General features: G+C 46.9%; 1 protein-coding gene across 3 annotated transcripts in view; it reads right to left on the reverse strand.

Moving 5' to 3' along the window:
* The window catches only part of TRIM33 (tripartite motif containing 33), a 155742-nt gene that overhangs the window by 73548 nt on the left and 64459 nt on the right, over positions 1–17735 (reverse strand). For all 3 annotated transcript variants that reach the window (XM_033919373.1, XM_033919372.1, XM_033919371.1), the window contains exon 8: positions 11765–11882. In XM_033919373.1, the coding sequence (XP_033775264.1) occupies positions 11765–11882 (118 nt within the window). The remainder of the gene's footprint in view (positions 1–11764; positions 11883–17735) is intronic.

Genomic DNA, 17735 nt, shown 5'->3' on the forward strand with positions numbered 1-17735 from the left:
ATGGAGTGGAGCGTGGGAGGGTCCAAAGTCCACTCGTGAGGTTGAAGGATGCGGCTGAGATTGTCGGCCAGGGAGTTCTGCTCGCCCTGGATGTAGACAGCCTTGAGGAAGAGACTGCGGGCCGTGGCCCAGGTCCAAATGCGAAGAGCCTCCTGACAAAGGAGGCGAGATCCGGTGCCGCCCTGTTTGTTGATGTAGTACATGGCAACTTGGTTGTCCGTGCACAGGAGCAGAACCTGAGGGCAAAGAAGGTGCTGGAAGGCCTTGAGAGCATAGAACATGGCTCGTAGTTCCAGGAAGTTGATATGATGAAGACGCTCCTGCGGGGTCCAAAGACCCTGGGTGCGTAGGTCCCCCAGGTGAGCTCCCCATGCATAAGGGGAGGCATCCGTGGTGATGATCATGGAATGCGGGGGCAGATGAAAAAGAAGGCCCCTGGAAAGATTTGAGGAGTCCAACCACCATTGTAGAGATCGCTGAAGAGACGATGTCACAGAGATGGGATGAGAAAGAAGATTCGAGGTCTGTGACCACTGGTTGGCCAGAGTCCATTGAGGTGTCCTGAGGTGGAGTCGTGCCAGGGGAAGCACATGCACCGTCGAGGCCATGTGGCCCAGGAGGACCATCATTTGTCTGGCAGAAATGGAGTGATGAAGGAGCACCTGACGACACAGGCGGAGCAGAGTTCGCTGACGATCGGAGGGGAGAAACGCCCTCATTAGGGTGGTGTCGAGAACGGCTCCGATGAACTGAAGTCGCTGTGTGGGAAGCAGATGTGACTTGGGGTAGTTGATCTCGAACCCCAGAAGATGGAGGAGAGAGATGGTATGATGAGTGGCTTGTAGCACAAGTGGAGACGTAGGTGCTTTCACCAACCAATCGTCCAAGTAGGGAAACACCTGGAGGTTGTGAGACCGGAGGAAGGCCGCCGCCACAATCAGGCATTTGGTGAATACTCTGGGTGATGAGGCCAGGCCAAAAGGTAGCACCTTGTACTGATAATGGCGATGGTGCACCTGGAATCGTAGGTAGCGACGTGAGGACGGATTGATTGGGATGTGAGTGTAGGCCTCCTTGAGGTCCAGGGAACATAGCCAGTCGTTCCGAGAGAGATGAGGATACAGTGTGGCAAGGGAGAGCATTCTGAACTTCTCCTTGACGAGACACTTGTTGAGGTCCCGGAGGTCGAGAATGGGACGCAGGTCTCCTGTCTTTTTTGGAACTAGAAAGTAACGGGAGTAGAATCCCCGGCCCCTTTGTTCCAGAGGTACTTCTTCGATGGCATTGAGAAGAAGGAGGGATTGGACCTCCCTCAGGAGGAGGGGGGTTTGAGCTGAAAGAGAAGCAGACTCTACGGGAGGATTGTCTGGTGGAAGAGTCTGGAAGTTGAGAGAGTAGCCGTGGCGGATGATGTTTAGGACCCACTGGTCCGATGTGATGACCTCCCAACGGCTGACGAAGATGCGGAGCCTGCCTCCGATTGGCTGAGGAAGAGGCAATGAGGGTGGAAGACTGGCTAAGCCCTGGAGAGAGGAGTCAAAAGGGCTGAGAGGGTTTGGCAGGAGGAAGAGCCTTGGCCGGTTGGTTAGACTGGGCCCGAGCCTGGGCGTGCTGGTGTTGGCGGGCCCGCCTAGGTTGTTGTGGAGGTGGATTGAGCGGCCTAGCGGAGAACCTGCGCTGGTATGAGGTCTGTGGCCTGTAAGGACGAGCAGGTGGAGCCTTTTTCTTAGGTTTAATAAGAGTGTCCCATCTGGTTTCGTGGGCAGAGAGTTTTTGCGTGGTGGTATCCAGGGACTCTCCGAATAATTCATCACCAAGGCATGGGGCGTTGGCTAATCGGTCTTGATGGTTTACATCCAGATCAGAGACCCTGAGCCAGGCCAGACGGCGCATAGCCACAGCGATGGCCGATGCACGGGAGGTGAGCTCAAAAGAGTCATAGATAGAGCGCACCATAAATTTTCTCAGTTGAAGCAGGCTGGAGACATGCTGTTGGAAAAGTGGAACTTTATGCTCTGGCATGTATTTTTGCATGGCGGAGAGTTGCATTACCAGATGTTTGAGGTAGAAAGAAAAATGGAACGAGTAGTTATTCGCCCTGTTGGCAAGCATGGCATTCTGATAGAGCCGCTTGCCAAACTTGTCCATAGTTTTGCCCTCTCTGCCAGGAGGGGTGGAGGCATAAACACTGGAGCCCTGAGTCTTTTTTAAAGTGGACTCCACCAGGAGAGACTCATGAGGGAGTTGGGGTTTATCAAATCCTGGGATTGGTATAACCCTATAGAGGCTGTCTAATTTACGGGGGGCCCCAGGCACAGTTAGCGGATTCTCCCAATTTTTATAAAAAGTTTCCCGTAAGATATCATGCACGGGCAACTTTAGGAACTCTTTGGGAGGTTGATCGAAATCTAATGCCTCCAGGAAAGCCTGTGACTTCTTAGAGTCAGATTCTAGTGGCAAAGACAAAGCACCCGACAACTCCCTGAGAAATTTTGAGAAGGAAGATTGTTCAGGTTTAGATGCGGTATCGGGTGCCGAAGGCTCCTCGTCCGACGACGATGCATCCTCCTCGGTACCGGTAGGGGATTGTTCCCATAGGTCCGGGTCTCTGACATCGGTATGTGCGTGTCGAGAGACTGGAGTGGAAGGCTCGGCATGGTGAGTTTTAGACAAAGATTTGCCTGAGCGTACCGAGACGTTACCGGGTGATGCAGACCTGTGTCTGTCTCGGTCCCGGGAAGTACGGTGCCGGTCAGAGTCGTGGGGAGACCGGTGTCTTGCTCGGTCCCGAGGAGGATCGGTCGTCGTCAAGGCCATAGTCTCGGCATGGGAATGGAGATGCGGTGCCGAGAGAATTGGCATGGAGGAGTCCATAGGTACCGATGGAGTGGATACCGGTTGGACGGTGTGGGACTCGGGCCGGTCTGGTACCGAGAGCAGCGGTGCCAAGATAGAGGGTAAGAGCTGCTTAAGTTGCTTGTGGAGTTGGTCCTGCAACTGGTCCTGGAGGATGGCCGCAATGCGGTCATCCAGGGGAGGCACCGGAACCACTTTTTTCTTCTTTGGTTCCATGGGTGCCGCTCTACACTCCGGCGATGAGGGGGCCGATGACGAGGCACTCACCGAAATCGGAGTGGAGCGTTTTTTGGCTCGGCGTGAAGCCGAAAGGACTGGCGTCGTCCCCGAGGTGGGAGGGCGCTCAAGGGTGGAAGGCTTCTTAGCCGGCTTACCTGGCGCCGGAGGCGCCGATGTCGACTCAGGCGGTGTCGAAGTGGTCGGTGTCGATTTCGACGGTGCCGCAGATGAAGAGGTCGAATCCATAATCGGGCCGGTGCCGAACAGTAGATTTTGTTGGATTTGACGATTCTTTAAAGTGCGTTTTTTAAGAGTGGCACAGCGGGTGCAGGAATCCGCCCGATGTTCCGGTCCCAAGCACTGTAAGCACCAGTTGTGTGGGTCAGTGAGGGAGATCGGGCGTGCACACCGCTGGCACTTCTTAAAACCGGGCTGCGGGGGCATGAATGGAAACACGGCCTCCGCAAAATCAAACCCCGAGGCCTGGATCGTGCCAACAGGCCCCGCCGGGGCAGAAACGAAAAATAAAGCAAAAAGAATGAAAATTTTTTTTTTTTTTTTTTTGAAATGAAAGAAAAAAGCACCCGAAGGTGAAAAAACCGAAAAAAGAACGCGAGCGGGAAGGCAAAAGGAGGATTTCAACGACGTTGAAAAACACACGTCTTCTTCGCTCCGCGGAAACGAAGAAACTGGGGACCACGCACTCCTCCGTCGGGCGGGAAGGCACTCGCGCACGCGCGGTGCGGCCAACTAGAACTTTCTAGTAAAAAGGTCCGTACCGTGGGCTCCGTCGGTGACGTCACCCATGCGTAAAGAATATGCTGCCTGCTTGTCCTGGGATAAAACATGCTGCAAAGGGTCCAAAGGCCCAAAACAAAACTCGGTAGAAAAATCAAAATTTTAATGATGGAAGAAAAAAAACAAAATATATGACAAATAGAAGGGAAAAAAAAAAAGGAGTGGGAAAGCACAAAAATATGTATAAGTTTGATATGCTTAGAAAAACTAAGAAACAGCTTCTGAGCTCCTTGGAAAACCGAGAACTGACGGTCCCGTGAGCCAACATCAAGTGGAAAAGTACTCATAACTTTTAAAGTGACAGTACACTTTTGCACTGTCTGTGCTGGGCTCCATGGATGAAGTCACCCACATATGAGAATATGCTGCTTGTTTGGCCTCAAACTATATTTACACTGTCCTAACGCACTATAATCCTGGTGACCAGTAACAGTGAACCAGTATTCCTGAGACAGAGGGGAAGGGCAAACAGAACTGAAGACCAAGCAGGGACTACAATAACAATACACATAGCAAAGCTGTTCTGTGATTTCATATTATAGATCAAAAGACACTTCTACAATTTAGCTTCTGTTGCACATGCAAAATATTAATGACAGGTGTATTTAAAAATAATGTTTTCAGTTCCATTGCGGGGGTTTTAATTGCTGAGATTTTGCTCAGCATACATAACCACTGACAGAATTATATTTCTGTACTCTGACATTTAAGAGTCTCAAAATAATCCTGTGGAAAAGCAGCTTTTAAAATACTTAAAGTGCAACTCTCAGCCAACGTGCCATTTTGTTCAGTAACTGTCCTGTATTAATACACCACATGTTGTACACACATAAAAATGCAAAAAAATGAAAAGTGACACTTGTTTTATCAAATTAAAAAAATGTATTAAGTAGTTTGAAAATTTCTCTAAGAAAAGAGAGAGATGAAATCATGGATACAAAATATCAATTATTTTTCCAGACTTATCAGTTCACAATCTGATTGAGGATAGATTCATCTGTGGTGTATTGTAGATATCTAGAAAATATTCGATAGTGAACTGGGGCCTGATAGGACATTGGTTTCTCTTATTTTGATTTTTAAAGGCAAAAATGGTACAGGTGATACCTTACAGGGAAACTTCAACCCAGATCCTGAAGTTAGCTAGGCTGAAATACTCACAGGCCCATCAGGAAATCGCTACAACAGCACACAGATGAAGTGGATTAAACTACACAAAGGGAACAAACCCTCAGTCTACAAAGTATTAGGAAAATAAATTAGTTTCTTCATGGAAGGATGTACAGTGCTATACAGACACAAGATGCTTTATTAATTTAGTCCACATTTTTAGTTACTAGGAGGACATACTCTTAATCCTAGAATAGCATTATTTGACTAATTATATTTATGTCATTATATGGAAAGAGGCAGAGCAAGGCACTTATAGGACCTTAAGGGAAGATTAGGTACTTACCTAGACAATCTTCTTTCTGGAAGAGGAACATATGAGTCCTGACAATAGGTGATATTTCTATACTCGCGAATTGATTGAAGGAAGAAATTTACATTCTTCAGCTCCACCTCCAGTGCTGTAGATCCCCCTTCAGTCTGTACCAAAGCAATCAAACAGCATTAAAACAGAGAAATAAGGAGGGGAATGGGGAGCCTCTCCACCAAAATATTTCTGCTCTTTAAGAAATAATTAAGGTTAAACACTGTAAACAACTTAGGTGTAACGAACAGCAACCACTCACCAAAATGCAATCAGTATTAAACTTATGGAGCTCGTAGTGTCTCGCTTACCACTTTACGCTGTTCTTTCTTTCTTTTCTTTGAATATATCTGACAGGAGAAAATCTCTAGCTCTGGACACACATTTGTCCGAAGAGTAGGAAAGGGAACTCCAGACTGCCAAGGTGGGTGTCAGGATTCATATGTTATTCCAGAAAGAAAATTATCAAAGTACCTAATCTTCCCTTCTGGTGCAAAGGACATACGAGTCCTGACAATAGGTGATGTACCAAAGCAGTCACCTGAGTCTACCATTATCATCAAGGACCCAAAAGCGGTATTCTCTCTGGCTGACCCATCCACCCTATAAAACTTCATAAATATATGGAAAGTGGACCATGTAACTGCTCTACAAATCTCTTCAGGAAGAATCACCCTAGTCTCTGCCCACAAAGATGCCACACTTCTAGTAGGATGCGCTCTTAGAGCAAATGATGGCTGTTTTCCCACAGCCAATGTGTGCCAATGAGATAGCCATGAATTCACCTGCAGATAGTTGCCTTAGATGCTGGCTTATCTAGCCTTGCAGCATTGGTTAGGACAAAAAGATGATCTGAAAGACTAGACTCATGGGTTACTTCAAGATTTCAAAGACGATTTCTCCATACATCCAGCAAGTTTAACACTTTGTCTCTCCTCTTAGAACCCATGGTTTGGAAGGCAGGTAACATGACTTCTAGATCAGCCAACGATCAGCCATACTGGCCATAAGATCATCCAAACCCTTTCCAAAAAGCATCTGCCCCTTAAAGGACAGTCTGCTTGAGGTGGCTTTACAAACCAAATTTCCCACCCACTGTATGATCCAAAGCATTCTACAGACAGAGATGGAATAAAATGAGACCTTGCTCAAGACCGATGTCACACAGGGCATCCACCACATAATCAATCCCTGCCATGACTAACTGTGGGTACACCTCATCGTCTGTGCTTGCAATGAGATAGACTCTGGATGCTCTGCGCTTTGCCTGAGCTCCATCCCAAGACTCTGGAGAGATTCTTTTCCCTGGACAAGGGGTCCTCTGTGATCCCCCAAACTTAAGGGTTCCAGATGGGGCAAAGCTCGAGGTTCTGCCCCTCCTTCACATGCCCTATGGCACGTGGAACATGGCCACTGTGCAGCTGGCCATCTATCTCAAATCTGGCATGATAAAGGAGTTTCTCCACTAGAGGAGTCCATCCCAAGTGGTTTTAGCCCAAATGCAGGCTTTTATTAAAAATCAGGAAAATTTAAGATTGCTGCTGTGACAGCGTAGCCATGTTAAAAACAGCCAGGAAAACCCAGCCACGGGTCAAAAACCCAGGAAGGGGTTTTTGGAGGTGGATGACCTTAAACAAAGCCCCAGCAACCCTTAAAACCTGGGTTAGCTTGCTACAGCTGTTACAGAAGCTAGGAATGGAGAAGACACTGTCTCACAGCACACTAGTTTCACATGCTGGGATCTTCAGGCTGCCAGAAAGACTTAAAGTCCGACAGAAACCTCAACCCCCACGGATCCACCTACAAGCAGGGGGGAACATTTAAGCACCCAGCACCCGTTAAGCCCTGCTGGACTGAATCTAGGGCCAAACAGCCTTTGCTCAGGCACATGATAAATCAGGATGCAAGCTAGCTTCAAGGGGAACAGGCACCAATGCAGGCCAGATGGATAGGAACCCCAAGCATTACCTTGCTAGCTGCAGATATCTGACCCAGAGCCTGTTTCCTCTCCCAGGCAGAGCTGCCCTGGAGTCACCAGGGACCACCACAGCACAGAACTTGGATAAAAGCATTCAAAACAATAAAATATCAGAGCAAATCAGAATCAAACCTTCTCAACTTGCATGCTGAAGGAAAAAACTGAAGGGGGCTCTATGGCACTGGAGGAGGAGGAGGAGCTGAGGAATGTAAATATCACCCATCTGCAATTAACTCACGCATACAGAAATATTATCTAGTGTCAGGACTCGTATGTCCTTTGCACCAGAAAGGTACAATTTATTTCAGGACAACCAAATCCTTCAGTAAATTCCTACTGCAAATAAAAAGAGGAGCTCAAAGAAAGAGAGAAGTGAGGCATGCATATGTGTTTAACAGATAAGAATGAGAATTTCTCTTGGGTTGAAGATGGATTTGGGGGGCATATAAATATTTTAAATAAATGCCAGATGACAAGACAGCTATTATGTTTACAGATCACATTCTTTGATTTTGGAATATGCCCTCTACCAATATACCTTCAACTTTCCAATAATCCATTGTACCTTTATATTAATTCACTTAAGCAGTAGCATTGCTAACTAAAGTATACTAGCAATTCAACTGTTTAGCAAAGCTTACGTATACTTGATATGTACTCATATTTTTATGCATTTTGTTTATATTTAAGTGGCAATCATTTTTGGAGGAAGGCAACAAACATTTTTTACCACACACACTAATTGTAATTGCATACCTTCTCCAACTTAAGAGTTTTCCAATTCTGGAAGCTCAAGTCCCAACAGCTTTTCCAGGGGCTCCAGGTTTAGCTCTGACTTTTTCCCTAGCCAAATATCAGAGTACATTCCTTTGGGGAAAAAAACCCTTATTTTCTCTGCTCCCAATACTTGTGCACAGCACATCAGGCCACACAAATCTTACCCTCTTGTTTTTAACAATTCTTTAGTTGATTTTCAGCCTTCACTTAATCCTAATTTTTGTGGTCTTAATTTAAATGCATTTGACATACCACCAATTGCAGAGCAAACCTGCAGAAAGCAGTGTAAAATTAATTTAAGAAAGAAAAAAGAAGGACAGATGTAAGAAGTGAATTTATGAGGAAGAGGTTTGAGAACCAACACGAACTATAGGTTTGTTGGAAAAGCCAAAGTCATTATAAGATTTTTTAAGTTAGTGCATGAGGTGAAGGAATAGGTAACAGGTTCAACAGTTGGGGGCCAATGTAACTGAAGGCCCAAGTTCGCAGCTGGGAGGGCAGGGGAAAGGAAAGGAGAGCCTGTTGGAATGTAATGAGCAGGATGGAAGATACAGCATCAGATGGTTCTTAAGGGAGCCAGGAGCGTGCAGACCAAGAAGAGCCTTATGATTCAAGGTGAGAAGTTTAAATTTATATATGGGTGAAGACAGAGAGCCAGCACTCCTGGTTGAGCAAAAATGAAACGTAATCAAAGCAGGAAACATCATGAAGTAGTTTAATAGCTGTAGAGTGAACAAGCTAGAGACATTTTAAAATGAACAGAGGTGAACTAGCATAAAGGACATTACAATAATACATAACTAATGACCAGGGACAGAATGAACACACAGGTGAAGTGAAGAGGCAGACACAACTTAACAGATTGAATCCTATGTAAAGCAAAGGAAGAGGTGTGAACAGACTTGTGGCTTAAACATTAGTTTCAAATCAAAAGTAAAACCTATGATCTTAATATTGTACTGAAAAGGAAACGAATGTCTCTTGATAGTATTGGGGAAGGAGGATGAGTTAGAAAAATAAAACACTGCATTTAGTTGGGTTAAAGAAAATCAAATTATCTTTGAGCCAAGTAGAGATCAATAACAGACAATCATTAAGATAAGCAAGGGAGAGTAGCAAAGGAAAAATATAAGACTAGATGTTGAATATATAGCAGTATAGGCTATAGACCAGAGACTGAAATGAGGGGAAGGAGAGGACAGAGAGGGTGGCAAAGATAGATCCTTGAGAAACTGACAATCTGTACAACCAAGATGAAGACATTGCAACAAAAGACTGATCCACTGTATTCAAAGCAAAAGTGAGATCCAAGGAGATGACTACAACTGAAGAAAATTAATCGAGTGAAATCTGAATTTCATTATAAAAAGATGGCTAGGATAATAACCTTCCTAAGCCCAGAATGATAGAGGTAGAGAACCAGAGATTTCTCCATAAGAGGATAATTGACAAAACACAATTTTATCAAGCAATTAAGAAAAATATAAGTATTAGAAATTGGACAGAAGCTAGCTGGGTCTAAGAGGTCTAGATATGGCTGCACGATAGGGACAACAGAAGCATGTTTCTAGGCAAACAGAACAATTCCAGAGGACATACTAGTCTCAAAGAAGGAGTAAGGATTTTCAGAAGGCGTTTGACAAGGTTCTGCATGAACGACTACTTTGGAAAATTGCAAGCCATGGAATTGAGGGTGAAATACTCATGTGGATTAAAAACTGGCTGGATCATATGAAACAGAGAGTGGGGGTAAATGGACAATACTCGGACTGGAAGAGCGTCAGCAGTGGGGTGCTGCAGGGTTTGGGTGCTTGGATCCGTGCTCTTCAACATCTTTATAAATGATCTAGACATTGGTACGAGTGAGATGATTAAATTTGCGGATGATACAAAGTTATTCAGAGTAGTGAAGACACAGGGGGATTGCGAAGATCTGCAACGTGACAAATCAAGCTCGAGGAATGGCCATCAACATGGCAGATGAGGTTCAACGTGGATAAGTGTAAAGTGATGCATGTAGGTAACAAAAATCTAATGCATAAATACAGGATGTCCGGGACGGTACTTGGAGATACCTCCCAGGAAAGAGACTTGGGAGTTATGATTGACAAGTCAATGAAGCTGTCCACGCAATGTGCGGCAGCGGCAAAAAGGGTGAACAGAATGCTAGGAATGTTAAAAAAGGGGATCACGAACAGATCGGAGGTTATCATGCCGCTGTACTGGGCCATGGTGCGCCCTCACCTGGAGTATTGCGTCCAGCATTGGTCGCCGTACATGAAGAAGGACACGGTACTACTCAAAAGGGTCAGAGAAGAGCGATTAAGATGGTTAAGGGGCTGGAGGAGTTGACGTACAGTGAAAGATTAGAGAAACTGGGCCTTTTCTCCCTCGAACAGAGGAGATTGAGAGGGGACATGATCGAAACATTCAAGGTACTGAAGGGAATAGATTTAGTAGATAAGGACAGGTTGTTTACCTTCTTCAAGGTAGGAAGAACGAGAGGGCACTCTCTAAAATTGAAAGGGGATAGATTCCGTACGAATGTAAGGAAGTTCTTCTTCACTCAGAGTGGTAGAAAACTGGAATGCTCTTCCAGAGTCTGTTGTAAGGGAAAACACCCTCCAGGGATTCAAGACAAAGTTAGACAAGTTCCTGCTGAACCAGAACGTATGCAGGTAGGGCTAGTCTAAGTTAGGACGCTGGTCTTTGACCAAGGGCTGCCATGTGAGCGGACTGCTGGGCACAATGGACCACTTGTCTGGCCCAACAGCGGCAATTCTTATGTTCAATGAAAAATGTTAAACAAGATGACCAGGTGGAACGAACAGCAACCACCCACCAAAATGCAATCAGTATTAAACTTATGGAGCTTGTAGAGTCTCGAAGAATGAATAATTGAATCGGGGTCAACAAATGAAGAGGTGAGATTCAAAGAGGCAAATACCTCTGAAGGAACTCTAGGGTCAACTAATTAAAGGCAGGGCATTAAAGAACAATCTTCACAATCAAAATATGTGCCAGCTCTGTAGAAGTTTGAAAATCCCATAATCAGTCTGTCTTCAATATCACCCCTTCAACCTCTTTTCTCAGCTGCCACAAAACCAGGAGATTAAAAGAGGGACATGGCAGATACATTTGAAATTGGGGGTTCCTTGAACTGGTACTGCATAGTGTTCTCTCAATATACCAACAATGTAAATCTGAATCTCGTGTTCTGATCAGCTTGTATCAATCAAATGTCAATATTATCTTCTGTAAACTATTGTAAAATAAACAAATGTACCCTGCTGTGTATATTTCCTTGAAATATATGAAATAATTATATAAATCAAATACAAATATCAAAAGCAAATTGAAAACATTTCTTCCCAACTCCATCTTTTCCAACTGTCCTTATCTGTTGTTGGTTTTTTTTGTTTGTTTTTTTACAGACACTGGCAACCATGGCTTGACCGTGACATTCTTGGCATAATACTGCAGTTGCCTTCTGGAGACCACACCATCTGGTTTTCCTCAGTGGTCTCCCATTCTAATTCTAGTTTGGCCCAATCCTGAATAGCTTCTGAAATCTGACAAGTTAGGTTCACTCAGTCCCTTCCAGCACATTTATTTTTTGAAGCTACAAGCAGCAACCCTTAAGAGAACACACAACAGCTCACCTAAATTAACTACATTCTTTGCCCAGAACGTTGGATCACAATGAAAGCGTATGGCACCATTAGCAGCTGGGACTGGGTCACATCTTGCTTTTAAAATGTGCCGTAACTGGAACGTAATCTAAAAGGGAAAAAAATGCAAATGAAAATGTGAAACAAACATTAGCTGCTTTAATTAACACAAAATCCTCAAGGTATATGAAGCTTTAGCTGAAGCAATATTTAAGGAATGGCTGAAAGGAGAAGACATTAACCGATGTAATGATCTAACTAATTGAATTTATTCTTGTGGCATTGAAGAATCACAGGATGGCATACATACTTCTCAAAAATATATCAATACAAGCTGAATATCTTAAATAAATATGTCCAAACAGAAATGATATTCATCCACATTAATATCAGAGATTATATGTGCCACGTTTCTTTAAACGGAGAAAACACATTACATTACATTAGTGATTTCTATTCCGCCATTACCTTGCGGTTCAAGGCGGATTACAAAAGAATTGTCATGAAGTTACAAGATATATAGGTGGATTACATAAGAATTGTCGAGAAATTAAGGTAATACATGTTGGGTATTTTGAACATTTTAGATTTGATAGGAGTAGACAGTGTGATAGGTGGAGCTTGGGAAGGAACTGGTCGTGTTAAATAGGTTTTATGTATTTTTTGAAGAGTAGAGTTTTTGTTGTTTTTTTTTTTGAAGGTTTTGTAGTCAGTGGCTGAAGACTGCAGATTGGTGATTTGTCTGTCTAATTTTGCTGCTCTAGTGGCCATTAGGTTGTCATATAGTTTTCTTCGTTTGAATCTTTGGTTGGCGGGTGTGTGAATAGTGAGTGGGTTCTTCTGTGTCTGGTTGAGGTGGCTTGAATGGAGAAATTAGGTTCTTACCTGCTAATTTACTTTCTTTTAGCTTCTCCAGACCAGTAGAGGTTAATCTTTACAAATGGGTATATATCCAATCATGACCAGCAGGTGGAGACTGAAAACAAAACTGTGGGACAGTATATACTATACGCCCTTCTCTATTTCCCTCAGTCTGCCGAATAGCCAAGCAGAACCAAGAACTGGAAAACAGAAAGAAAACAATACTCCGAACAGGAGTAACAATTAACATACCCCAGTGCTGTTGGAAAATGCAGAGGAGAAATACCCGAAGGAAAATGTCCCCACAGCTCGCCAGCTAAGCCAGCCGAGCCACAGCCGCTGTTCTTCAATTCTCCCCGGCCCTAGAAAAATACTAGAACCCGCAGCAAAAAACAAAAACTGCCCGCGAAACAGCCCCAACAACAACAGACAGACAGGGTGGGGACCTCTACTGGTCTGGAGAAGCTAAAAGAAAGTAAATTAGCAGGTAAGAACCTAATTTCTCCTTCTTTAGCACTCTCCAGACCAGTAGAGGTTAATCTTTACAAATGGGACGTACCAAAGCAGTCCCTCTCACGGGCGGGACCCCCGAAGGGCCGATACCAGAACACGCTCACCGAACACTGCGTCCCAACGCGCCTGCACATCAACCCGATAATGTCTAACAAAGGAATGCAAGGAGGACCAAACTGCAGCCTTACAAATATCCACTGGAGGCACGAGCGACGACTCAGCCCAAGAAGCTGCCTGACCCCGAGTGGAATGAGCCTTGAGAAACTCCGGAACAGGCTTCTGTCTCAGAAGATAAGCGGAAGCAATCGTCTCCTTGATCCAGCGCGCAATAGTAGCCTTAGAAGCGCCAGCCCCCCCGACGAGGACCAGCCAGAAGGACAAAGAGATGATCGGATTTCCGGAATTCCTGGGTCCGCTGTACATAAGAGCGGAGGACCCGACCGACATCCAACTTGCGCAGCTGCCGTTGCTCAGAAGAGCCCTCCCGACTACCCAAGACCGGGAGGACCACCGATTGATTGACATGAAAAGGAGAAACGACTTTCGGCAGAAAGGAAGGAACAGGCCGCAAGACAACCCGCTCCCTCGAAAATTCCAAGAAGGGAGCCCTACAAGAGAAAGCCTGAAGCTCAGAAACTCGCCTAGCAGAAGTAATGGCCACCAAAAAGACCACCTTCAGAGTAAGGTCCTTCAACGAACAGCCATCCAACGGCTCGAAAGGCGGGCGCACCAACACAGAACCAGATTGAGATCCCAAGAGGGAACAGAGGGCCGTAGGGGAGGCCTGAGCAACTTGGCCGCCCGCAAAAAGCGAATCACATCAGGAATGGCCGACAAACGCTGACCTGTCACCAACCCTTGAAAAGCCGACAGGGCCGCAAGTTGAACCCGGAGAGAAGACCAAGCCAGGCCTCTATCCAGGCCATCCTGCAAGAACTCTAGAATGTGAGGCAGGGAAGCGCGAAAAGAGACCACTCCCCGCGCCCGGCACCATCCCTCAAAGAGACGCCAAACCCGCACATAAGCCCGAGAGGTAGAAAGCCTCCGGGACCCCAAGAGTGTAGAGATCACCTTATCTGAATATCCCTTCTTACTAAGGCGACCTCTTTCAAGAGCCAAGCCGTAAGACAGAAGGGAGACGGGTCGAACATGGGAATGGGACCCTGCGTCAGAAGATCGTCCAAGAGAGGGAGAGGGAGAGGATCCGCCACCAGATGCCTCACTAGATCCGCATACCACGGACGTCGAGGCCAATCCGGAGCCACCAGAACCACCAGACCCGGATGGAGAACAATGCGAAGAAGTACTCTGCCCACTAATGGCCAAGGAGGGAACACATACAACAGCCCCTCCGTTGGCCACGGTTGGACCAGAACATCCAGACCCTCGGCCAGAACGTCCCTGCGACGACTGAAGAAGCGGGGCACTTTGGCGTTGCCACTCGTGGCCATCAGGTCCATCAGGGGCTGCACCCAAGCCTGCACTATCAACTGAAACGCCCCGGCGCCGAGACACCACTCTCCTGGATCAAGGAAGTGACGACTGAGAAAGTCCGCCTGAACATTTTCTACCCCAGCTATGTGAGAGGCCGAAAGGTCCAGAAGATGAGACTCCGCCCAAACCATGAGCCGAGCCGCCTCCTGCGCCATCTGAGTGCTCTTGGTGCCCCCCTGACGATTGACATATGCCACCGCCGTGGCATTGTCCGACAGGACTCTGACCGACTTGCCCAACAAAAGGGAGTGGAAAGCTAACAGCGCCAGACGGACCGCTCTGGTCTCCAACACGTTGATCGACCAGGAGGCCTCCTCCGTGGACCAGGTGCCCTGAGCTGAGTGACCCAAACACTGAGCCCCCCAACCGAGGAGACTCGCATCCGTAAGGAGCACCGTCCACTGCGGAAGATCCAGACCCACCCCCTGAACCAGGTGAGGGGTCCGGAGCCACCAACGCAGACTGCAGCGCGCCATGCCTCGCAGAGGAACCGGAACATCCATCCCGTGCCTCTGGGGAGACCACCTCTGGAGCAGAGCATACTGGAGAGGACGCATGTGGGCCCGCGCCCACCTCACCACGTCCAGGGACGCCGCCATCGACCCCAAGACTTGGAGGAAATCTCGCGCCCGAGGATACCGGGACGCCAAAAGCTGGCGAATCTGAGATTGCAATTTGCTCACCCGGGCCTCTGGAAGGAAGACCTTCCCCAAGGAGGTGTCGAACAGAACCCCAAGGTACTCCAGACGCTGAGCCGGGACCAACCGGCTCTTGGAAAGGTTGACCACCCAGCCCAGCGACCGGAGAAACTCCACCACCCAAGCCGTAACCCGGGAGCTCTCCTGCAACGACTTTGCCCGAATCAACCAGTCGTCCAGGTAGGGGTGTACCAGGATGCTCTCCGACCGCAAGGCTGCCGCGACGACCACCATCACCTTGGTGAACGTCCGGGGAGCCGTGGCCAGACCAAAGGGAAGCGCACAGATCTGATAGTGCCGACCCAAGATCGCAAAGCGAAGGAAGCGCTGATGAGAGGCCCGAATAGGAACATGCAAGTAGGCCTCCGTCAGATCGAGAGAAGTGAGAAACTCCCCCGGCTGAACCGCCAGAATGACCGACCGCAGAGTTTCCATGCGGAAAGAGGGAATCTTGAGAGCCCTGTTGACCCCTTTCAAATCCAGGATGGGCCGAAAGGTCCCCTCCTTCTTGGGCAGCACAAAGTAAATGGAGTACCTGCCGGTGCCCCACTCCGGAGGGGGCACCGGAACCACTGCCTTGAGATCTAGCAAGTGCTGAAGTGTCTGACGAAAAGCCTGCGTATTCCAAGGAGTCTGTCATGGAGAGGCGAGGAAAAGGTCCGGCAGAGAGCGGGCGAACTCCAGGGCATAATCGTCCCGCACCACCTCCAGGACCCACTGATTGGACGTGATCTCGGCCCATCTGGGGAAAAAGTCGCGCAGCCGGGCCCCCAACGGAACCAAAGGGGGCGCCGGCAAGGAGTCATTGTGCAGGACGGGAAGCGGGGGAACCGGCGGAGGGATTCCCTGCCCCCCGACGGGCCCCCCGAAAGGGCTGCGTGCGCTGGAAGAACCGACCCCGGGAAAACCCCGGAGCCTGGAAAGAAGCAGCTCCATGCCCAGGTCGATACTTGCGAAACTCCCGCAAACGCCCCTGGGCAGCGCCACCCCGAGACGCAGGGCGGGCACGGTCCTCAGGCAGACGGGGCACCTTCGAGTCCGTCAGAGTCTGAATCAACTTATCCAATTCCTCCCCAAACAAAAAAGACCCCCGAAAGGGAAATTTAGTAAGCTTAGCTTTGGACGCAAAATACGCCGCGCGGCCACGCCAAAGGCCATAGACTTAGCCGAGATCCACACCAAGTCATAAAGAGCATCTGAGAGGAATGAGGCAGCCATCTCAATCTTCGCTACCTCCTGATCCACCAGAGACCAGTCATCAGACTCCCGATCCAGGATCTTTGTCCTCTGATACTGAAAAAAATCACCGCAGTTCGCAGTTGAAACCAAGTGCAGGTCTACCACACTCGGAACACTAGTTTAAATTTCCTTTATAGATTTCTCAAAGATATCCCGACAGGGCCTGTTTCACATATTTGCTGCATCAGGGGAATATTTTAAATACGGAGCTACCGCTTCAAAGATTTAAACTAGTGTTCCGAGTGTGGTAGACCTGCACTTGGTTTCAACTGCGAACTGCGGTGATTTTTTCAATATCAGAGGACAAAGAGATAAGTGCTTGTTTCCTACCTTGTGAAAATCTGTGTATTAAATACCTACTTTAAAGTCTTAATAATGATTAATGTAGGACATACAACAGAGTTTTTCCGAGACTAAGGATGTATTTCTCTGTGGCAACTAAGTACTTGCCATAGAAAGTTTCCCAGGTATGTTCCTGAGAAACACTGAGGTCTTTTCTCTGTTTAAAGAAACGTGGTACAAATAATCTGATATTAATGTGGATGAATATCATTTCTGTGTGGATATACATACTTCTCAATCACAAGTGGCTAACAACTCATCCTATCTTTGGTTCATATGATGATATGTACTAAACTGGTAACCAAATGTGTCTACATATCTATAAGTTCACAGTGCTCTCGCCATAAGATGAGAAAAAACTATCCATATAGATATGAACGTCTGCACATGTATATGTACTTCTGACGACACTACACATTTCTCTAAATGGAGAAGTGGAGGAATGGCTGAGTTGTTGGAACTGCTGCCTCAGCACCCTGAGGTTGCAAGTTCAATCCCACTGCCACTCCTTGTGACCCTTGGCAAATCACTTAACACTCAGGTACAACAGTTAGACTGTGATCCCACTGTGACAGATAGGGAAACACTTTAGAGTACTTGATTGCCATTCAGTGTAAACCATGTAAGATCCTCTTGGGGTATATAAGCAGTTTATAAATAATAAAATAAATACCATTTTGTTCAGTGTTAACATGCCTGTGAGACCTTTTTCCATATAATGAATAGCTTGAGGATTAGCACATGGTTCTGAAATGAGGAGCAGTTTAATGAAGTAATGGATCAGGCGGTCAAGGATGCTCAGAGTGGCCAGAAGA

This window comes from Geotrypetes seraphini, chromosome 13 (genome assembly GCF_902459505.1).
Source record: "Geotrypetes seraphini chromosome 13, aGeoSer1.1, whole genome shotgun sequence".
NCBI classification, from domain to species: Eukaryota; Metazoa; Chordata; class Amphibia; order Gymnophiona; family Dermophiidae; genus Geotrypetes; species Geotrypetes seraphini.